Source organism: Capsicum annuum, chromosome 5 (assembly GCF_002878395.1).
Source record: "Capsicum annuum cultivar UCD-10X-F1 chromosome 5, UCD10Xv1.1, whole genome shotgun sequence".
NCBI classification, from domain to species: Eukaryota; Viridiplantae; Streptophyta; class Magnoliopsida; order Solanales; family Solanaceae; genus Capsicum; species Capsicum annuum.
The window spans coordinates 33,414,716-33,436,787 of NC_061115.1; the positions used below are offsets into that span (position 1 = coordinate 33,414,716).

The 22,072-nt window shown below is 38.1% G+C and overlaps 1 protein-coding gene across 1 annotated transcript; it reads right to left on the bottom strand.

The window, feature by feature from the left end:
- Positions 1-10,730: 10,730 nt before the first annotated feature.
- LOC107870646 (putative 1-phosphatidylinositol-3-phosphate 5-kinase FAB1C) lies at positions 10,731-21,752 on the bottom strand. The gene is made up of 11 exons (XM_016717237.2): positions 20,078-21,752; positions 18,782-19,561; positions 18,549-18,702; positions 18,122-18,466; positions 15,754-16,464; positions 15,342-15,673; positions 15,090-15,216; positions 14,793-14,957; positions 13,112-14,656; positions 12,710-12,976; positions 10,731-11,241 (listed from the first exon to the last, which is right to left on the bottom strand). Exons 1-11 carry the CDS (start codon positions 20,608-20,610, stop codon positions 10,996-10,998), a joined length of 5,205 nt encoding a protein of 1,734 aa, XP_016572723.2. The 5' UTR covers positions 20,611-21,752; the 3' UTR covers positions 10,731-10,995.
- Positions 21,753-22,072: the final 320 nt, after the last annotated feature.

Below are 22,072 nucleotides of genomic sequence, written 5' to 3' on the forward strand. Positions count from 1 at the left end.
CCCTCTTAATATTTTTATATTATTGAGAGGTTCGAGTCCCCCATATTATACTACAATATTTGTTGCTTGTGTCACCTTGATATGCCGAGAGGTTTAACTCCCTCATAGTCTTTATGTATACCCTCTATTTTGTGCAGCCACACGCACTAGGGCCCTACTAACTGGGGGAGAGTTGGGCCCACTTAGTTCTTGAGTGCCTTCTTATGTTACGATGGTTGAGCTACACAATCCAGGATAAATTTTTAAAGTCCATGTTAAGCATTGTTCCTTATCTTAGCATATGATATATATATATGTATATATGCATTTGATTATATGCATTGGTTTTGAATGATTTTGAATTGTTGATCATGGAATTATGTTATCATTATCCTCGTGTTACATGCTAGTGTTCACTTTAAAACTGTCTCTAGATGTTGTATCCCTACGTGATGCAGGCACCGAAGATACCTCTACTTTTTCTGCACAGAGTTAGGTGTCTTAGCTCAGTTTGTAGATTCACTGTGGTAAAGTGGTGAGCTTTCATTATTTAAAAAACTTAGATATTTCATCAGTTCTTATCATAGACTAGATTTAAGAGTTTCATTATCATTAACATTATCATTTTCATTTTCATTGTCATTTATCAAAGTTGGGGACATATCGCGCCCAAGACTGGTTTTGGGTTTTTGTGATAGAAGGATTTATTGGATTACTGTGGACTTGGGATATATTGGTCGATTGTTTTGGCCGACCGATGGTTGTCGGTTATAGCCATACCCTTTATTCTTTAAACTTTTCTTATTATATATTCAGAATTCATTCAACATTGGGGATATTGTGTTGTTTGGTTAGGTGTTCAAGGGTGGTCTTCGATCCCCGGTGGACTTGAGATACCTATCACAGAAAGGCCCTGGTTTGGGTTGTGAAAAATATGGCATAAGAGCCTAGGTTTGGTGCCATTAGGTGTCCAACAAAGCCATGTCAAGTAGAGTCTCATTTATGGGTGTGTAGCGTACCATACTTATAAGGGAGAGGCTACGAGGCATTTAGAAATATTTTTCTTTCTTATTGTTCTATTTCGAGTTGTAGAGTCTAAGGTATTGAATCTCCTCTAATTTTTGTATATTTGATTTTCAGATCATGCCTTCTAGAAGGCCTGATGTTTGTGGAAACTCTTTTATCCCATCTAAGGACAATGTGGACAAAGCTCATCCTACTCTAAGAGTTCAGACCTAATCAAAGGTTGCTGCCTCTGATTGCCCTGAGAGGGCTCAGTCAGTTACCCTTATCCCTACTTAGGCAACCCAGTCTGGCATGTCTAATGTTGAGTTTTGCTAGTCAATTCATTTGCCTATCTATTTGGTGACATCCTAGACTAAGTGGTTATTTCTGTTACTCCATCCTCCAAAGCCACTAGAGTTGTCCAATTTATAAGGTTGAGTCCTCTTATTTTCTCTGGTTCTAAAGTTGAGGAAGATCCTCAAAATTTCATTAGTGGGATGGAAAAGATCTTTCATGTGATGCATGTTGCTGATATAGAGGGCGTAGATTTCACAGCTTATCAGGTGAAAGATGTAGCATAAAAATGGTATAAAGAGTAGGAGAAATGTAGGGGCGATAATACTGAGTATGCTTTGTGGGGTGATTTCTCTAGTGGTTTCCTTGATTGTTTCTTTCCTCGAGTGTTGAGGGAAGCGAAGGCTGAGGAATTCATAAATTTGAAGCAAGCCCGGATGACAGTGAAGGAGTATGCCTTGAGGTTTTATCAGTTGTTGTGTTATGCTCCTGCTTTGATGTCTAGCATAAGGGATAGAATAAGGAAGTTTGTTTTTGGGTTGTCCCATGAGTTGACTTTAGAGAGCAAGGTTGCCTTATTGAACAAGGATATAGACATCTCTAGACTCGTGATGTATATGTAATAAGTGGAAGAGGAAAATAAGAAGTAAGCAAAGATGAGTGAAAGGCAGAATAAGAAGTTTTGCAATTTGGATCATGGTGGAGATTAGCAGCAAAGTGGTAGGGCCGGCAGAAATTGGTCTAAGAAGAAGTGAGAAAAATTTTGTTCCTACCTACGGCTAGTGCTCCTTATCCAAAGACATTAGGTGATCGTCATTCTCAATATAATAGTGGGTTTAAAGCAACAGGAGCCTAGCCTTAGGCTACTAGGGCTTAGTCAGCTCCGTCATATTCTCCTTGTAGATTTTGTGGTCAGGCGCATCCTGGTTTTTGTGAAGAAGGGAAGAACAAGTGCTTTAAATGTGGTCGGATTGGCAATATACAGAGGGATTGTTCTTCTAAGGTTTCTTCTGAAGAAAATAAGATTTTTATTGCTACTTCATCGATTCCTGCACCAAAGAGTGCTACATCTATTTTTGGCTCCAGTACTGGTTGGAACTATCTATACGCCCTTGCCACTCGCTAGGATTCTGAGGCATCCCCCAATGTTATTACTGGTATGCTCAAACTCTTTTCTCATGATGTATATTATCTACATGATCCCGGTTTGACCATCTATTATGTGACCCCTTTTGTGGCCATCTATTTTTATTTTGACCCTGAGTGTATTCTAGACCCTATTTCTGTGTCCACCTCAGTGGGTGACTCCATTGTGGCTAGAAGAGTCTATAGGGGTTGTGTGATGTTAATTTATGGTAGGTATACCTTGGTGGATCTGTTAGAGTTGGACATGATAGACTTTGATGTGATTTTGAGGATGGATTAGTTGCATTCGTGTTATGTGCCTCTTGATTGTTGGACCCGAAGAGTCAATTTTCATTTCTCAAATGATCCAGTGATCGAGTCGAAAGGAAGTTCCTTAGCGCCTAAGAAAAGGATCATTTCGTATCTTAGAGCTTGGAAATTGTCTTCTAAGGGGTGCCTCTGTCACTTAAGCCTTTTTAAGGATTCTAGATATGAAGATTCTTCTTTGCAGACTATCCCTGAGTTCTGTGAATTTCTTGAGGTGTTCCCTGATGATTTTTCTGGTGTTTCTCCCAATAAGGAAATTGACTTTAGGATTGATCTTCTTCCAAACACTCGTCCTATTTCTATCCCTCCATACAGAATGGCTCCAGTTGAACTGAAGAAACTCAAGGAGCAGTAGAAAGATCTTTTTGACAAGGGAACTATCCACCTTTTTATGTCTCCGTAGGGTGCTCCTGTGCTTTCCGTGCATAAGAAGGATGGGTCCCTAAGGATGTGTATTGATTAATCCAATTGAATAAAGTGACCTTGAAGAATAAGTATCCCCTTCCAAGGATTGATGACCTGTTCGATCATCTCCAGGGTGCTAAGTTTTTTTCTAAGATTAATCTTCGGTTGGGTTACCATAAGTTAAATATTAAGGAGGTGGATATCCCTAAGACTTTTTTTCAAACCCGGTATTGTCATTTAGAGTTTTTGGTGATGTCCTTTGGTCTGACCAATGCCCCGATAGCGTTTATGGATCATATGAATTGGTTTTTTTGTCAGTTCTTAGATTTGTATTTTCTTTATTGATGATATTCTAGTGTATTCGAAGAGCGATAAGGATCATGTTGACCACCTCCGCCTTGTGTTGCAGATCCTTAAGAAGCAGCAGTTGTAAGATAAATTCTCTAAGTGTGAGCTCTAGTTAAATGGTGTGACTTATCTGGGACATGTTATTTCTAGTGAAGGGATTATGGTAGATCCACAATAGGTGGCAGTGGTTAAGAAGTGGCCTAGACCCATGACTCTAATCGACATTTGAAGCTTCTTGGGTTTAGCCGATTATTATAGAAGGTTTGTGGAAAGTTTTCCTTCTATTGCCTCCCCATTGACTAAGCTGACCCAGAAGAAGGTGAAGTTCTTATGGTCTGATATTTGTAAGAAAACTTTTGAGAAATTAAGGATAAGTTAACCTTGGCTCCGGTCTTGACTCTGCCTGAGGGCACTAATGCCTTTATTGTCTATTGTGATATGTCTCGAGTAGGATTGGGTTGTGTGTTGATGCATCATGGAAAGGTGGTTGGTTATGCTTCCAGACAGTTAAAAGTTCATGAGAAAAACTACCCTCGTGATTTGGAATTGTTGGTTGTGGTGTTTGCATTGAAGATCTGGCGACATTATTTGTATGGGGTCCATGTTGATATTTATTTTGATCATAAAAGCTTGCAATACATGTTCACTCAGAAGGAGATAAATCTCAGGCAAAGGAGATATCTTAAGTTGCTCAAGGACTATGACAAGAATCTCCACTATCATCTAGGTAAAGCTAACATGGTTGCTGATGCTCTTAGCAGGTTATCCATGGGAGATTATCTCATGTAGACGAGGATAAGAGGGAGTATATTCACCATTTATCTAATCTTAGAGTCCGTCTCTTAGATTTCGAGGATGGTGGTGTGATTGTTCAAGAGGTGGCGAAATCATCTCTTGGTGTAGAGATGAAAAAGAAACAAGTATTGGTCCCTATCTCGATACAAATCAAGAATATTGTGGGCAGGCAGAAGGTGATGGTTTTTGAGATTGGTGGTGATGGTATCTTGAGGTACCAAGGTAGATTATGTATTGCCGATATTGATGGGTTGCTAGAAAGAATTTTGGTCGAAGCTCATGAGTCGCATTATACGGATCATACTGGTTTGACAAAAATATATCAGGATTTTAAGGAGATTTTTTTGTGTAATAATATGAAGCGGGATGTCGCCAAATTAGTGGGTAACCGCATATTGTGTCATCAAGTGAAAGTAGACCACTTGAGGGTCGGTGGGTTGACTCAAGAGATTGAGCTGCCGGTATAGAATGGGAAATAATTAATATGGATTTTGTTATTGACCTTTCGCGGTATCGCCAGCAGTTTGATTTGATTTGGGTCATCGTGGATAGTATGACTAAGTCTTCTAGTGAGGACTAAATTCTCTTTTGAGGAGTTTACCAAGTTGTTCATTGAGGAGATCGTAAAGTTGCATGGTGATCTAATTTCCATCATATCTGATCGATGTACTCAGTTCTCTTCTCACTTTTAGAGGTCATTTCAGAGAGGTTTGTGGACTAAGGTAACCTTTAGTACTATTTTCACCCGCAAATAGATGGGCAAGCAAAAAAGATGATTCAGGCTTTGGAAGATATAATTTGGGCTTGTTTATTTGATTTTGGTAGAAGTTGGGTTGACCACTTACCTCTCATAAAATTTGCCTACAACAACAGTTATCACTCTAGGATTAGCATGGCGCTATTTAAGGCTATATATGGTACGAGGTGTAGGTCTCCTATTGGTCGATTTGAGGTTGGTGAAAATAAATTATTTGGCCCTGATTTGGATCACTAAGCCATGGAAAAGGTGAAGGGTGATTCGGGATAAACTTAAGGCCGTCCAAAGCCGCAAAAAGTCCTACACGGATGTAAGGCAAAGGGAATTGGAGTTCAACATTGGTGATTGGATGTTCTTGAAGGTGTCTCCCGTGAACGGAGCGACATGGTTTGATAGGAAGGGGAAGCTCAGTCGTCGTTATGTTAGTCCGTACTTGGTTTTAAAGAGAGTTGGTAATGTTGCATATGAAATGGAGTTGCCTTCTAGTTTGAGCTCCATTCATCTGGTGTTTCATATTTTGTTATTGAGAAAGTTTGTGGGTGATCCTTCGATGGTTTTTCCTTTAGATGAGGTAGGTATTTTGGATTCCTTGTCCTATAAGGAAGTCCCAATTGAGATTTTAGATTGGAAAGTCCTTCGGTTGTGGACCAAGGATGCAGCTTTGGTAATATGGGCCCAACCCTACCAGCTGAGGGAGAGTTGGGCCCATATATCCCGTGGGTGCCTTTTTATGTTATGATGGTTGAGATACACAATCTAGGCTAAAGTTTTAAAGTGCATATCAAGCCTTGTTCCATATCCCGCCATGTGATATATATATATATATATGTTTATGCATTTGATTATGTGCATTGGTTTTGAATAATTTTGAACTATTGATCATGACATTATGTTATCCTTATCCTCAAGTTACATGCTAGTGTTCACCCTACTAACCATCTCCGGACGATATATCCCTACGCAATGCAGGCACCAAAGATACCTCTACTTTTCCTGCACAAAGTTAGGTAGATCGGCTTGGTTCGTTGGTTCATTGTGGTGAGCTTTCATACTTTGAAAGACTTAGACATTTAATCAGTTCTTATCATAGACTAAAGTTGAGAGTTTTATTATCGTTAACATTATCATTTTAATTTTCATTGTCATCTGTCAAAGTCGGGGACATGTCTCGACCAAGACTGATTTTTGGTTCTTGTGTTAGAAGGATTTTTTTGGATTACCATAGACTTGGGTGATATTCGCCAGTTGTTTTGGCCGATCGATGGTTGTCGGTTATAGAATAGCCTTTATTCTTTAAACTTATCTTATTATATCTTCGAAATTCATCCGACATTGGGGATATTGTGTGGTTTGGTTAGGTGTTTAAGGGTGGTCTCCAGTCCCCAATGGACTTGACATGCCCATCATGGCCAAGCCCTGGTTCGGTTCGTGACAGAAGCATTTGGTGTAATGCCCCAAGAGTACACCCTGGACACCACACAGTGCTTACGACCCTGAAGGACCACAAGCTAACCCATGATCGATATCTGCTGTGAGCACTGAATAGTAATACTGAAATAAATGCAGAATTAGGTTGAATTTCCATAAGGTTCAAAATCTAAATACTGATAAATAATAACATCTGGTAGAAACATCTAAAAACTAAACACTGTCTAAACTGGTCTAGTCTGAAAGCCTCTAATTGAACTGTCTGAATATGGAGTTGATGGGACAAGCCCCCAACTAACTCCAACTAATACAATACTGAAACTACTGAATTACTGAAATAAAAGCATATACTTGATAGATGAGGACTTACTACTAAATTTGCGACTGCTGACTGGATTTGTCTAAGTGCGGTCGGGAACCTGTGCGTCCGAACCTATGATATGAGACATCATAATGCAAAGAAAAAGTATAAATCAGTACATGGAATATACTGGTATGCTAGATGAGGTAAGGTTGAATGTAAGGGTTCATATGCATGAACAGTAACTGACTGAATGATATAGAGTAACTGAATGTAAGAGTACGTGAGTAACTGATACTACTGAAATCACTAAGTATGCAATACTGTGGACATACATAAATATATACTGTATCCGAGCTTTTCTAAAGCTACGTACTGAGTTCTGATAACTGAGTAACTGATATCTGAAGTTACTGATAATTGATTTACTGATACTGATTGACTGTGTCTGATAGTCCTGATTCTATAAAACTGAACTGAATTCTAAACTGAGACTGAAACTGAAACTGTGGAAGGTAATCATCTAACCAACATGCCCCTCTCTGAATTTATTGGGGTCCAACCTGTAACCCCAACTGGAAGGGTGCTAATACCGTGTCACAGGTACTAACACTGAAAAACCAGGATACCAAGACTAACTGACGAGTGACACCTGGGCGGAGCCAAGCCTAATCTAACGGGTGACCCTGGGAGATAGTCAAGCCTAGTCTGATGGGTGACTCCTCATCCTGCGCTCGCTACGCAGTTCTGGAGTACAAGGACTCTTCCTCTCTGACAGGGAATTTTTCATCCCTGCACTCGCTCGGTGCTAAATCCTGCTCCCAACTAAAAGACACTGAACTGAGTATACGAAACTGGACTGGACTGGTACTGAGTTTTTCTGAGTTTTCCTGAGTTCTATAACTGACTGGATTCTACTGATTGGGACATGACTGATACTATTCTATAACTAACACTGATTCTAGGTACACAGCTAAAATGTAGGGTATTAAATGCCTCCAGGATTCGATAGCATAAAAAGAAAGACATCACATGATCATAAAGGCATAACAATACTTACTTGCTAACAATGCACTCATTTAGACATTTTGTCAAACACTTGATATACATGAACTTGTGCATGGATGGAATCACATAACAACATGTCATGCTTTTACTAGTCAAATCACATAAGCATTTCATCAAATACTTGTAGGGCATAAGCTTGTACATGATTGGGACCACATAATAACATGTCATGATTCCACTATTTCCTTCACATAGGCAATTTAGCAAACACTTGGGGAGCATGAATTATTTACATGATAATGGCCAACACATGAGCATCATGATACATTAATCAATTTGTAACTTCAAGGGTTTATCAAGATAATCACATATTCATCACACATGCTATTCAATTTCATGAAACTTGCAATTAAATCATGGATTGAAACCCAGCTAATATCATGAATATGAATTCAATCTAATTAAAATATGGAAATCATGAATCTGAGATCTTGTATGTTTAAAAAGGGTTCTTGGACTTCGTGGGTGAAAGGGACTCATGAATGAACACCTAATATACCTGAGAAAAAGAGTTCTTAGAAGATTTCTTGAGGATTGACCTTGATTCTTAAAGCTAGGGTTTTTGTCTCTTGAGAGAGAATGATTTATTTCTTGGGAGAAAGTGGGGGAATAATGACATAATACGGTATTTAGCGCATAAATTCGTGTTTAAGGTTGATCTGGGTCATGGAAAAAGACCCTAGTACCCCTAGAAAAGATTTAAATCGTCACTGAAAATTTGATTTTGGCACCTGGCGCGATGCGGCACAATCGCATCGTGCCACTGGAAAGTGGACAAGTGGAAACTGGGCTGACGGCGCGATGCAGTGCCATCGCGGTGCCTTACTGGATGGGAAACTGGGCCTTGGCGCGACGCGCCATTATCATGAAGCAACACTGAAAATTGACAATTGGTAAATTGGCTGGTGGCGCGACGCGGTGGTATCGCGTTAGCTCACTGGAAAATGATCATTGTCATTTGGCTGGTCTCCGCAACGCGCTGGGTACCAATTTGGCACACTGCTTTATAAAATATGCTATAACTCTTCGTTCGGGTATCGAATTTGGGTGAATTTTATATCGTTGAAAAGCTAATTGAATTTCCTATGCAACAGCAGTCTCTAAACTGAAAAATACTAAGTATTTCAAAATTTTACGTAGGATTACTCATGTACTAAGACTTAAATTAAGTTAGGAAAATATGGGGTATTACATTTAGGGTATAAACTGGTCACCCTATGATTGGTACATTATGATGCTTATAGATTCATTACGACTCGTAACCCCTAGTTATATTCAAAACAAAAACTTTAGGCTAGCCGACTGGTTAGGCTATGATTGGGGCCTTAAGCCCCGTAAAGAGACCTTACGACTTGTATAGTGAGTCGTACGTTGGGCAGTGAGTTCAAAGCTCAGGGATTTTTCAAGGATAAAAATTTGGGGTGTTACAGTTGGTTTTTAACTTTTTAGTTCTTTAGTTGAGCATACTTCACAAACTCTTTAACGATGGATGGTTGATGATCGTCCTGAGGGAAAAACAAGTCGTTAGGAGTTAGATAGTCTTTAGGACTCATTGAATGTGGGTGCTCTTGTTAGATGTTACACATGATTGAATGATGCAATTTGATTTTGATATTGAAAATATGTTTAGAAAAAAAAATTGAATAACTTTTCTTGAGACACTTAGGCTCTTTTACTTGACTCGTATGTGATATTTAGCTTAAATTTGAACTCTTGTTATTTGCTTGATTTAGATTATATATGGATCCTTCTTTAGTTGAACATGTGACATGTATGTGAGGTGTTTGTTGTTATTTTGTGCTTTTATATTGATGTCTAGACTTGTCTGGTGTGTTTACAAAGCGAAATGAGGAATGTTTACTTTAGGAGATTATATAGGTATTTTTTTTATTAACCTATTTCTTTATCCTTTGCTGTACCTACCCACAATGGATGATCCTAGTTAGCCCCGCTGAGCCTTCAGCCTATTCTTTGATAACCACATATAAAGCTTAAGCTTAATCATATGAGATTATATAAACCTTTAAAAAAGGTACCTTCCAGATTGCATAAAAGCATCAAAAGATTGTCCTTTTTTTTTCTTCCTTTCTTGCACTTTTTTTTTTCCATACACCATACCTTCAGTGTGAAGTTCTTCAGACTTGGATAGGATAGTATAAGGACCCTTGTGCCCGATGTTGATCACATAAAGTTGCTCGTCTTATGACCCATATTAAAAAATAAGTCTTGCAACAAGACGTAGGTATTCCACATGATGTGGTACCCTCTAGGCCGTTGAGCTCATTTTTTAGTGAAAGGTTATGTTTCTAAAAAAAAAAAAAAATAGTACATTTCAAGCAAGAAGAGAATTGGTTAGCAGAGTTGATGTTGATTCAACAAATGTACAAAGCACACGTCTTTGGGATATACTTAACCGACTTCTCCTTTACATGGTTCTTCACTCGACTTGACTTAAACCTGAACACGAAAGTGGAAGAAGAAAACATTGATCCCTCACTCCACCAAAGTGTGGAAGGGGAGCGCTAGAACAAAGATAAAGTTGTTTTGTGTAACCTATAGATCACGGGTTCGAATCGGAGAACCTTTATTGTTTTGTGTAACCTATAGATCACGGGTTCGAATCGGAGAACCAACCACTGATACTTGAATTAGCTTAAGCTATCTACATCACACATCTTGGGTTCTGCCTTTCCCCAAACTCCTATTAATACAAGATATTTTGTGCACCAGACTACCCTTACTGCATCATCTCCCCATGCGACCTAGAGTAGGTCATTTAACGAAAACCTTACTCTTAATCAAAGTCCAAAAACACAATGTTAACAATGATAATACAATGTATAATAGTAGCAATTATCAAGGGAAATTTGTAGGGGATGGAAGAAGTAATCAAAGTGGTTTGCCAAAAAGAAGCTTGATCAATTTGCTTGATGAAGCCTGTAAATGTACAAATGGTCAAATGTACATTTTGCCAGATTTCTCAATACACGGATACAAGTTCCCTATTTCCATACCCTCTTAAGGGGCTATTTGATTTCTATCCTACACTAGAAAAAGAAGATAATGGACTAACTGGAATTTATCAACTTTCTTTCCTGTTATTTGCAAAAACCAATTTGGTTTTGCTTATTGACAGGAAGTTCTTGTAATGAATTTAAGATGACTATTGATCAGGCACAGTGAGAAAATAGCTTGTCATCGCTTTTCTGAATCTTTTTTTGTATTGTTCCGGGGAGACAATAGTTGGTGATGCATTCTTTAGTCCCCCAAGTATGCCAGATGCCTTAACCCATGTCTCCAAGTGCTTATCCCAAGTATATTGCCTCATGAAATCAATGATCCCTAAGACTAGCTCCTTGCGCTCTTCGTCCACCCCAACTAGCAAAGAGTAATCCATCACATCAACCGACTGGCAAGAAGAGCAACTTCATTAGTCATCGCTCAAACTATATGCATAAAGAAGAGAAAGTGGCAACTGAACAGCATGGAGCAGGTTCCAAAGTACAAAGCATTTTACTTCAGCACTAATAAACAACTATAAACCAGCTAAAGAGAACATGTTCAATCACTTTACCCCGTTCCACTCCAGAAAACGTTTTATCATGTAGCAGTGTGCCAACCTAAACATTACTTACCCTAGAGAACATACAACAGTGTCAGACTATAATATCGCTATCACAATGAATCAACTTTTAGCAATAAGTCATACATCTCCCGTTACAAAGAATGATTCAGATGAATTCTGTACTGTATATTGCTGTGCACTTCCTTGGATGAAACAGCAACACACTTGGGTTTTCGTATACTATTCATGGCAACTGATAGACTGAAAACCAGACAATTTCTAGATATGCCATATTAGGTACACAACAAATTAATGTTTAGAATTGGTCAGCAAATCTTTAAAATATTAGACAGCTGTGCAACGAGTAAAATCCCATTAGTCTACAACTTTGCGTAGACCAAGTTAGATGATAAATCTAAAAATGTCAAGCCTGCAAGTCCAGCTATTTTTCCTTCCTGCAGTTCAAAGCTCAATTCAGTAGCGTGGCTAATTTCTGCTGGATTTCCTAAATTTGATTAGTAAGAGATTTGCTCCTTGCTACTCTCGCACAGCAAAGCCATATGGGTATGGTCTCCAAGCCCTGCTAAAACCCCAAAAGGCTCTACACATACTCACACGCGGACTCGTATGTGGACACCCATGAACAGGAACAACAACAACAACAACAACATACCCAGTGTACCCTGATAAAATTACTGGGAGACAAATAATTACAACTTACAGTATTCCCTGATAAAGTGCTCACCAAACCAAAGAAGACTAGTGTACCCTCCATTATCAGATCTTTTTCATAGTACTCCTTCTCAGTTCCTAAATAAATGCCCTTTTAGCCTTTCTATTTTGTTCCTAAATAAGTGATCCTTTAGATAATAAAGAAGACATTAGTGATGTTTTCCCAATTTTACCCTTCTTCAAATAAAGATGGTTTGACATAACCAAGAAACTACTAAAGAGTTGCATCTTTTTCAAGGTATTTATCAAGGGTAAGTTTAAAAATGCTTTTTGTCATCTAGATATGACTCTTTTCTTAAGGGGTGCGCCCAAGCTAAAAAGATCACTTATTTAGGAACGGAGGGAGTACTTGAGATACTCTGCTTTCTAGGAGTCTTTTAGCCCTATTAGAGGTTCTTATGCCAGTAGGACATATCAAGAACATTTTGTATAATGATGACCTGAGATGATTTAATGGAGAAAGTTGGTCAGTGAGGATTCATATAGCCGATCCCAACTTGTTTGAACTAAGGCTCAGTAGTAGTCATCGTTATATTTAAAAGAAATCTTGACACTCAAAGTTGGAAGCCAAGCAGCTTACCGCCAAAAAGGATGTATCATTCCAAACAGCTCTCTCCAGGATTCTTTTTGCTTTGCTTCCAAGAAATATAGGTTTGGTGCGCAACGTTTCTAAAAGATTCAAGTCCAACAGCACGTTGTTTGCCCCAGTTTTGTCTGCATTGTAACGGGATCGTAGAGAACCCTTAAGATCATAGACCTTAGATATAGTTCTTCCAAAAAAGAGATTCTCCATCACAATCAAATCCATTTTTGTCTCCCTGCCTCCTTCAAAGTATTTGACTGAAATCTAGCATATAACAACATGAATTAAAATAAGATTCAGCACCACATTGACATTTTCAAAATAAAAGGAGAAGCATTTCTATTCACCACCAAATGAAGCTGGCATAGCACAGGCACAAAGAGAAAAAGGGAGTCCAACCTGATATATTCCCAGAACTTTAGCAAGGCAAGTTGGGCTTCTTGAGTTAACAGAATCTGTTAGATATTTGAAGTAGTCCCGTCCAAATTCTTCAAAAGATTCTAACTCAGTTTTCTGAACTTGTTTTATTATGAATCTTTCATCCAATGACTTAGCGAAATAAACATTGCTCTTTCCGCCTTGAGCGGTCCATCTCTTACAACGGCTTAAAGATCGTATAAAGTCCAGTTCATCAGGACAGTATTTCTTCCTGAGAGCATCAAACTGCTTAGCAAAGTAACAAGTGACAGAAAACTTCACCTTTCCCCCAGCATTTGAAGATTCGTCTTCAAAAGAGATCCTTAGGTGTGGGGAAGTCTTGGAATTTGCAAAGAAGGAATTAATTGTACTGGAAGCATCTTCCGGACCATAGCCTCCGCCTCCGTGACGGATATAATCCATGTCTAAAGAGCCAAAAGACTGCCATCTTGAAACATTAGAGGCCACACCATCCTCCTTCCTGGTGCCATTCACGTTCCAACCCCTTTCAGCTTCAGGTACATTTGGCTTATCAGTTACCCGGCCCTTATACTCCTTGGAAGTAAGAGCATAGGATATTATGCTAGAAGGTTCATTGTCATAAACAGCTACTACAATGTCATTGAAGCCATGGTGTGGAACCAATAACCTGGCTCCATCATGTGTAAGAGCTGCATAAGAAATAAATGAGGGTGATGAATTCATTAGGAGATTAAACTTCTGAGCATCATTGGGAGACATTTGAGAATAAGTTCTCTGAACACTACAAACTGGATCTCTGATCATATTTCTATAGTCTCCAGAAGCATGAAAAGATCTAATTGCTGATAAATGCAGTGAAGAAGGCGGCAAACCCTTCCTGGTTCTTTCTTGTAGTCTCAATGCAGAGTCGAAGGAGTTAACTCTTGCTGGTGATTTTAGCCTTGCAATAGTAGGATAGTCAAGTTGACTCAGGTGCCTGAAAGGAGCAGCTTCAGATCCATTTCTTTGTAATGTCATATTTAACTGAGCTTTTTTGGGAGATCGATCAGTACCAGTCCAAGCAGAATCTATCTGATCAGAAAGAACAGAACCAGCTGAAGGAGCTCGTTCCAAGGATGTCCCATTAACTGCATTCTCTCCTTCCACCGGCATATCCTGCGTTTTCTCGAACTCGCATGAGGTAAACATGGAGTCTTCCAGTCCACAAGGTGACTCATGAGTCTCCTCCTGTTCAGACTGAAATGATTTCTCAGGATATTCATCTAAATTTGAGTATTCAGGTTCGGACTCTTCATAGACATGCTTGAGAGGGTCATTCTTCAGAAACATGTCATTTCTCCAATCTATCACCTCACTAAAAGATCCAATATCCTCTGAACCCGCTGAACCAAAGCTCTCTTGGAGGAAAGATTCCACAGATAAAAGCCGGCGATCCCAAACATGTGAAGCAATCACGAGGGAATGCCTCAAGCGATTAAGTTCAAGAATGTCAACCGATGCTTTGCCTCGTTCAGAAGTTTCTGCATCAGCAGTTTGAAGCAAGTCCTGTTGTAGAAACAAACAGAACCAGCAGATGTAAGGAAGAGAACGCATTTATCCTACATGCTTGAATACATAATTATCTATGAAAGGAACATGTGTAAGTATTAGACATTAATCTCCAACTGGTGCTGGTGCTTACATGGTAATCGCTCTTTTCTTTCATAAGTAAGTCTTTTAACTCCATGATGCAGTCATCCAGCTCAGTTTTATCAGATAGATTGTGTTCTAAAGAGGAATATTTCTCTCCAACCCTGCGGAAAGCACTGGATATCTCTGCATACAAGGTTTTGGCTTTGCACAGTAGCTACAAGAAACATAAGATAGTAGTAATAAGAGCTATCGGAAGCTTAAAAAAAAAAAAAGAGAAAACCAGAAAAATCCTAAACACGCAGCATCATTGCAAGATAATGGGGAATGTTTTCGAAACTTATAGCACCTCATCTGTTTCTTTCTGTAACCACTCCTGCTCTTTGTAGCTACTGAACACAAGAGTTGATGGGGGTAGATGAACTGACAGAATATAAATAGGAGAATAGCGGAAGACTGCAATCATACTTCCGCACCTGTAAAGGCAAATGGAAAATATTATTTCTCTAAATTGCAGCAGTACAAATCAACAATTGAATGATCGGAGTGAGTGCATATTACTGGCAGACGACAAACTACATTCTTAATGTATAGCACGCACCCATAAAACCGGAGGCAGTCCCTTTGGAGAGAATGACCACAGCTAGCAACACGGTTGGCAGTTGCATTATTTGAAAAACTAAGTTCCAAGAACTTCCCAAATGAGAGTCCCCAAGCAGCATCTGACATTACTACTCTGCGAGTTGCTGGTTGTACTCCTTCTATATGTGAACATTTGAGGCATCGATGCCACATCCATATCTTGTTGTCCCACTCCCCAGGTAGCTTTACTGATGGTTGCCGTCTAACATGTATAGTAAGGTTCCCTTGATGGTGCGTATAACAAATGACATGGTCCTCGGCTGGCTCCTTGCATGCTTGACAGGAAGGAATCTGGAATATGAAGTGCAACACATAAATATCACGAAAGTACTAACATTGGACATAACAAGATGATTTCTCTCAACTTTTACCTGACCAAAAAGATCATCCTGAAGATATCGTCCAAGTGGCTTGTCAAAAGAGCCATAAAACTTTATGCGAAGAAGCCGAGAACGTTCACATACACTTCCATTTAGAATACGTCGACTTGAAAATGATACTAATATGCTTTGATGACTGTCAGCAGCTGAATATAATTCATTAGAGGGTTCAATTTCATCTGATATCTCAAGCTTTGACAGCTCTGGTGATTCTCTTAGTTGACTCTCCCCTTGACCTAAAGTTACTCCTGATTCTTCACTGTTATGACTTTTTATTTCAACAGATTCAACAGGTACATGTGTATGAAACAATGGTAAATTTTCAAGGCATGCAGTAGAGAGAACATTTCTGCCTACAGAATCATCTAGCCTAGGTGGACTTTTAAAAGGAGGATAATGATGCTCCACCAATGATGCTGGTAAACCAATGTCCACATTGCAGCTGGAAGATCCAACACGATTATGTGGGTCATTAGTAACTCTCCGATGTCTTGTTGGGGAAGCAGTATGAGAAATCACTGAAATAGCATTATCAGCAGATGCCATCTCTGGTATGGCAATTGAGGGTATTACAGAAACTTTAGGTAGACTAGCACCCTCATCAGCAAGGAAAGATGTCTCAAGGGACAGATGATATGCTGCGAAGACTGCATACTGAAACACCTTCTTGAGCTCTTCACAACACAAACCCCTCAGCAAGACCTACAAAATGTCAAATGAAAGGATAACTAACATCTGCTTACGTACTCAGCCTCTTGTTATTAAACTCAGATACAACTGCTAATTCTTTATGACCACGCACAGTCTGAAGATCATTTTTTTCCTTTGTTAATATTTTTAGCTCAGAGAATCATTATGGGCAGAAAAGACCCCAGTAGGCATCAATTCAGTGACTAAATAACAGAATGGAAGTTCATTCAGCATTTTCAAAATCAATACAGCATTTAAGACTGATACCTGATGACGAGCTACAGCTGATTGAAGCATGAGCAACCTACCAAATTTTACTAGAGCAATAATCTACTATAGCAGATGGTGTACGCTATAAGTTATCATTACTATTTCACCAAGCTCTTGTAAAATGTCCACTAATTGGAATTGAGAATGTACAAGTGATACACAAAGTCATCAGACAAAGCCCAATATAACTATTATATGAAGACAAATGATTAATAATATGAAAGATTGAAGAGACGGCAGAGGCAACGGACTCTAAATTTAAAAGGAAAGGTGATATTATAAAGTATAGGTATTTTGGAGGTATGACGTAGGTCTGTTTTGTACAGAAGTATTCATAGATCAAACAGAAAGATTAGAGCATTTGATTTTGCTCAAGTGTATCATTTGGATTGTACAAGAATCGACCAATTCAATCTATGGTTTCTTTGGCTTATACTGCCTTCTCTTGTCCCTCTCATTGCTCCCAGGGAAAAAAGTTTTTGCCTTTCCTTGAAGAAAAATACTGCCTTTGTTTCAAGTTGTTTGGCCTAGTTTCCTTTTTAGTCCATTTCAAAAAGAATGACTATTTCCTTTTTCAGCAACTCTTTAATTTCAACTTTCCAAATGGCATGTTTAAGACCACAAGATTAAAGGGCATTTTGATACTTTTGACATATCTTTAATTTAAGACCACATAATTGAATTTTGTTCTTTACTTTCTCAAAATCCGTGCCAAGTCAAAATAGGCCAAACAAAATGAAACGGAAGGAGTACTTATTTTCCATGATATAGCTTGCACAATATGTGAAGGTTTGCCGTGAACAGTAGGACCACTGATTCTTTGCAATTACAACAATACGATGCCCCAAATAACACTACATCAATAAGCATATCTCGAATGTTTGTTATTATTGCTCTTGGAAACATGAAACTGCAGAATTGGCATTAAGCACAAGTGTGGAATTCAAGTCATTTTGAATTGCAAGCACAGCTATAACCAGTATTATATATTGTGGATTCAAAAATGTGGAAAGAAGAGGATATGTCGCGCTCAAAGACTGGTGTAAAGGCACTTCCAAATAAATTACATGACAAGAAGGTGAAATTAGAAATTTAGTCATTCAAGGAAAGAGAAAACAAGCAGAACAAAATGTCCACCCTTTGTTCTGTTTCTGAGGCTTCTTTTAAGTTTCTTAGTAAGAGTGGTCGAGGATGTTCTGCATAAATAGTAGACATAGGCAATAAATAAGAGAATATTAAAGCGCTACGCCATAGAGAAGTTTCATAATTTTAGCACAAGGTACTTTTTAGATCCAACGTACTTATGAGATATGCATGATATAAGTCTTAACTAGAACTCAAACATTAAAAATTTTAGCAGAAGAAAAAATAACGTTGGATATGAAGCAGAGAAAATTACCGTGCAACCTAAACGTCTAGGACAACCATCAAAAAACATCAAAGTTTTTGATGGTTTCTTGTTGAACTGATTCGAAGGTTCATGCTCTTCAGAAACTTTTTCTAAGTGAAAGAGCTCACAATATCCCAATCTTGCCGTGGTTATGTTATCGATAGACGGGGTAATAAGAGCACCAGTGCACCTGGCTATCCGTTCCAGAAGTGGTCTCTTAACATTCAACACCAAAGAGATCTCTTTTGCCAGTAAATACTCCTGAGCATGAGAAGATACACTTTTCTCCACAAGTAGCACATTAGGACGGTGGGCCTCAATTTTTGCAACAATCATCTTCAGATGCTCTCTTTCCTGTTAGGATAATAGGACTCATAAACTTGTCCCTAATTACTCTTATCTCAGTCATAGAAAGATAGACAAATCAACCAACTACCTGTTGCAATAATGTGTTAAAAGATGCCAACTGATTGGGAACTCTTTGGTACTCAAGTGATCCTCCTAATAAAAGCAATCTAGCATTTTTGCAGTGTGAAGTCATGCGCTTGTGTTTAATATTCTTTGTACAGACTACTCCTTTAACAAAGGTGCTGCATTGAAACAAGCTGAATGATGAGACATGACTAACCAAGATTAAGACGCAAATGTTTAAGAAAAGATGGATGATACCTCTCCCTTGGGCTTCCAGAAGCTAGACATTTAACCTTTACATAATAACCTGGATCCATGCTGCCTCCTTCACTAGTATCCGGCTTCACAAAATTCGCAGCTTGCCATGCTAGTGATGTAACTACGTCAACCCAGTCATCAGCACCGCTTTCTTTCCCTGACTTTATTCCTTCACCTTGCAATAACTGTAAGACTAGAGCCCTGAAATGGCCCTGTACAACAGCTTTCATAGGTTCCTTGTGATTGACATGCTCTTTATCCATGGTAGTAAGGCTCGCACTTGAAGAAAATATTGCACCCGACACTCCAATTTCATTGTCCTCATCATCATATGTGAAGAAATTATTTTCTGCCTCATCATCTTCATCCGGTGGAGGAGGAAACCATATGAGATCACTATTTCTAAGATCGAATGGCTTTTGCTGCTTCTCTAACTGGTTGTGATTGGACAAATTTTCAACACTGTCATCAGCAGTCTCTGGATCCTTCGTCCCTTTCTCAAGCCTTCTTAAAACATACGAGGCTTCTTGATCAAAGGGACCATCATTTAGAGACCTTAGGGTCTCATTCCGATCTTGCTGTACAGAATGCCCAACTCTATTGGAAGTAAAACGAATCCTAGAGGGGCTGTCTGATGGACTTGATCCAGCTGACCTTAAACTGTAAAATTCATGTCTAGTACTAACACTACTCGAATCTATATCTGGAGTATCATGAAAATAGCTACTCGACGGACTAAAAAATTGATTTGCTGAATCCCCTCCTTCGTCTTCAGCACTCCTGAAATTATTAGCAAAAGAGACAAATTTCATTCCAACAAGAGTACCAAATTCTTGGTCCCATAAACAGCTTATAAGTACAAATACAATTGAGCTCCCAAATCAACTAAAAGAAATGCGAGTTGATGATCGAAAGCTGAGTATCTTAGAAAGGAACTTAGAAATGACACAACAACAACATACCCAGTGTAATCTCACAAATAGGGTCTGAGGAGGGTTGAGTGTACCCAGACCTTACCCCTACCTTGGGAAGTAGAGAGGTTGTTTCCGATAGACCCTCAGCTCAAGATAACCATCAAATCTGAGTACATCATCTCATATTAGCACCACCATCTGCTACTTCAAGATATAACATCTCTGGGTACTAATCCAAAACAAATCTTGAGAAAACATAATAAGGATATATGTTCGTCCATTCAATATATTAACACATTTGAAATGCACATCACCTAGATAACAAAGTTGATAACCAAAAAAAGAAAGAAAATTCTACAATATGATAACCTTGTTCCAGTACCTGCTTGGTAAGTGACGTAGAGATATCAGAGATGGATGACTTGAAAAGGTTGTAAAACTACTCTTAACTGGTGTATGTGAAGAATAACCATCAAATCTATCACTACTGAAATTTGGTGATGTTGATTCTAAGCTTCCTCCATGAAACTCAGAAGGATAAAATTTTTCTCTATACTTCCCAACACCTTTATTCCAAGTCCTTAACTCAGAACAAAACCTGCAAGACTTTATATCAACAATTGTCCCTTCTGATCCAGATGTAACAACATCCAAAGATCCATAACTGTGCATACAACAATCACTGCAGAAAACACCATTGCAAACTTGGCAATTGTACTTGTTGCAAGAATCAGTAAACTTCATCTTGCATTCCCAACAAGTTTTGCTACTGTCAACATCCATGTTTAATCTGCAATCCAAGGAAGTTGGACCACTCGTTCCCCACGAAATCCAAGATTTAACTTTCGCAATCAAATCAAGAATTGAACTTTTAGATACTCCCATAGACTGGCAACAAACAACCCCACCAAGCATGATAACCAATTCTACCTCAAACTGATTAAAGTTTATGACTTTTTCTCCTAATCTGTCTATATCTAAACACAATGGAAACTATTAAAACCCACAACAAAAATGGTGGATTCTTCTTTTTCCTTTCTGCAATTTACAGTTGGTAATTTTATTTTTTTTTCCCCCAAAAAATCACTAAATACTGGGGAGGGGGAAAACAGATGACAGTAATTTAGTCAAACCAAGTCTTTTGGTACGTACACCAATGGCATGGACTAGGAAGTATAAAATCTTGAACAAATAAGGAGTAAAATTAAAGTGCTTTTGACCAAACTAAAGACACAAAGCTCAACCAATCCCAGAATCTTCAACAATAGTTCCCAATATCCAATTTTTCATTGGAAAAAAAACACAAAATTCAAAACTTGGTACCCGAATAAAACAGTTAAACTTACCAAAAACTCGAAGAAGAAAAAAAGCCCACTTCAAAAAAAACACAAAATCAAGAACTAGATACTCAAATAAAACAGTTAAAACTTACCAAAAAACAAAGAACGCCTTCAAGCAACACAAAATCAAGAACTTGGCACTCAAATAAAAACAGTTAACACTAACTAAAAACTCCAAGAAAAAAATAACCCCACTTCAAGAAACACAAAATCAAGAACTTGGCACTCACACAAAACAGTTAAAACTAACCAAAAAAAAAAAAAACACTTCAAGAAAAGTGTCAAACAAAAGAATCCAGATCAAGCAAACACACACACAAAAAAAAAAAAGTTGATTGTTAAATGATTTAAAGAACAAAGAGAACAAAAATGAAAAGGAGAAAAAGGAAGAGTATAGTGGCTCTAATCTCCATAAACATTATAAGCATAATCTGCTTCTTCAACAACAACAATATTTTATCTCTCTTTCCCATTTTATCTGGCATGGCTTTTGCTTTCAATTTCATTTTTCACTTCTAAAACTAACATTAAAATAATTCAATTAAATACACTTTGTAGTATTTTGTATAACATGCAACTCAACCAAATAGATATCCACAATACAATACTGCTAGTGGTATATATATATATTTCTCTCACTTTGCTTTCTATCACTATCCACTTTTTCTTTCTTAAGGTTTTGTGTAAGAAAATGACACCCTTTTTGAACTTGTGTGAAAAAAAATTCTTGGTTATTTAACTGGTTTTTTTTGGTCTGGTTTTTGGTTTGGTTGGTATTATTTAAATGTTTTCTTTTTTCTTTGTTAATACATTAAATTCTTTCAAACCGTTTACTGTTCTATATTCTTTTCTCACTCATTGGCTAGGATTGGAATTTAGAGCTCCTTTGCATTTGTTATTACAAAACGGCTTATTTGAGAGGTTTTTATAAAATGATTTTTTAAAAAAGTACTTTTAGAAAAAAAAAAATTGTATTTGGTAATTTCATTTGAAAAGTACTTTTAATAATCAAATTGTATTTGAATAATCTTTTTCAA

Excerpts from the sequence above, each read along its gene's own strand:
- LOC107870646 (XM_016717237.2), bottom strand. The coding sequence starts at position 20,610 with ATGCTTGGTGGGGTTGTTTGTTGCCAGTCTATGGGAGTATCTAAAAGT. Across the intron at positions 18,467-18,548 it reads TTAACACATTATTGCAACAG|GAAAGAGAGCATCTGAAGAT; the intron begins GTAGTTGGTTGA and ends TTATCCTAACAG. Across the intron at positions 15,674-15,753 it reads AGGATGATCTTTTTGGTCAG|ATTCCTTCCTGTCAAGCATG; the intron begins GTAAAAGTTGAG and ends TTCATATTCCAG.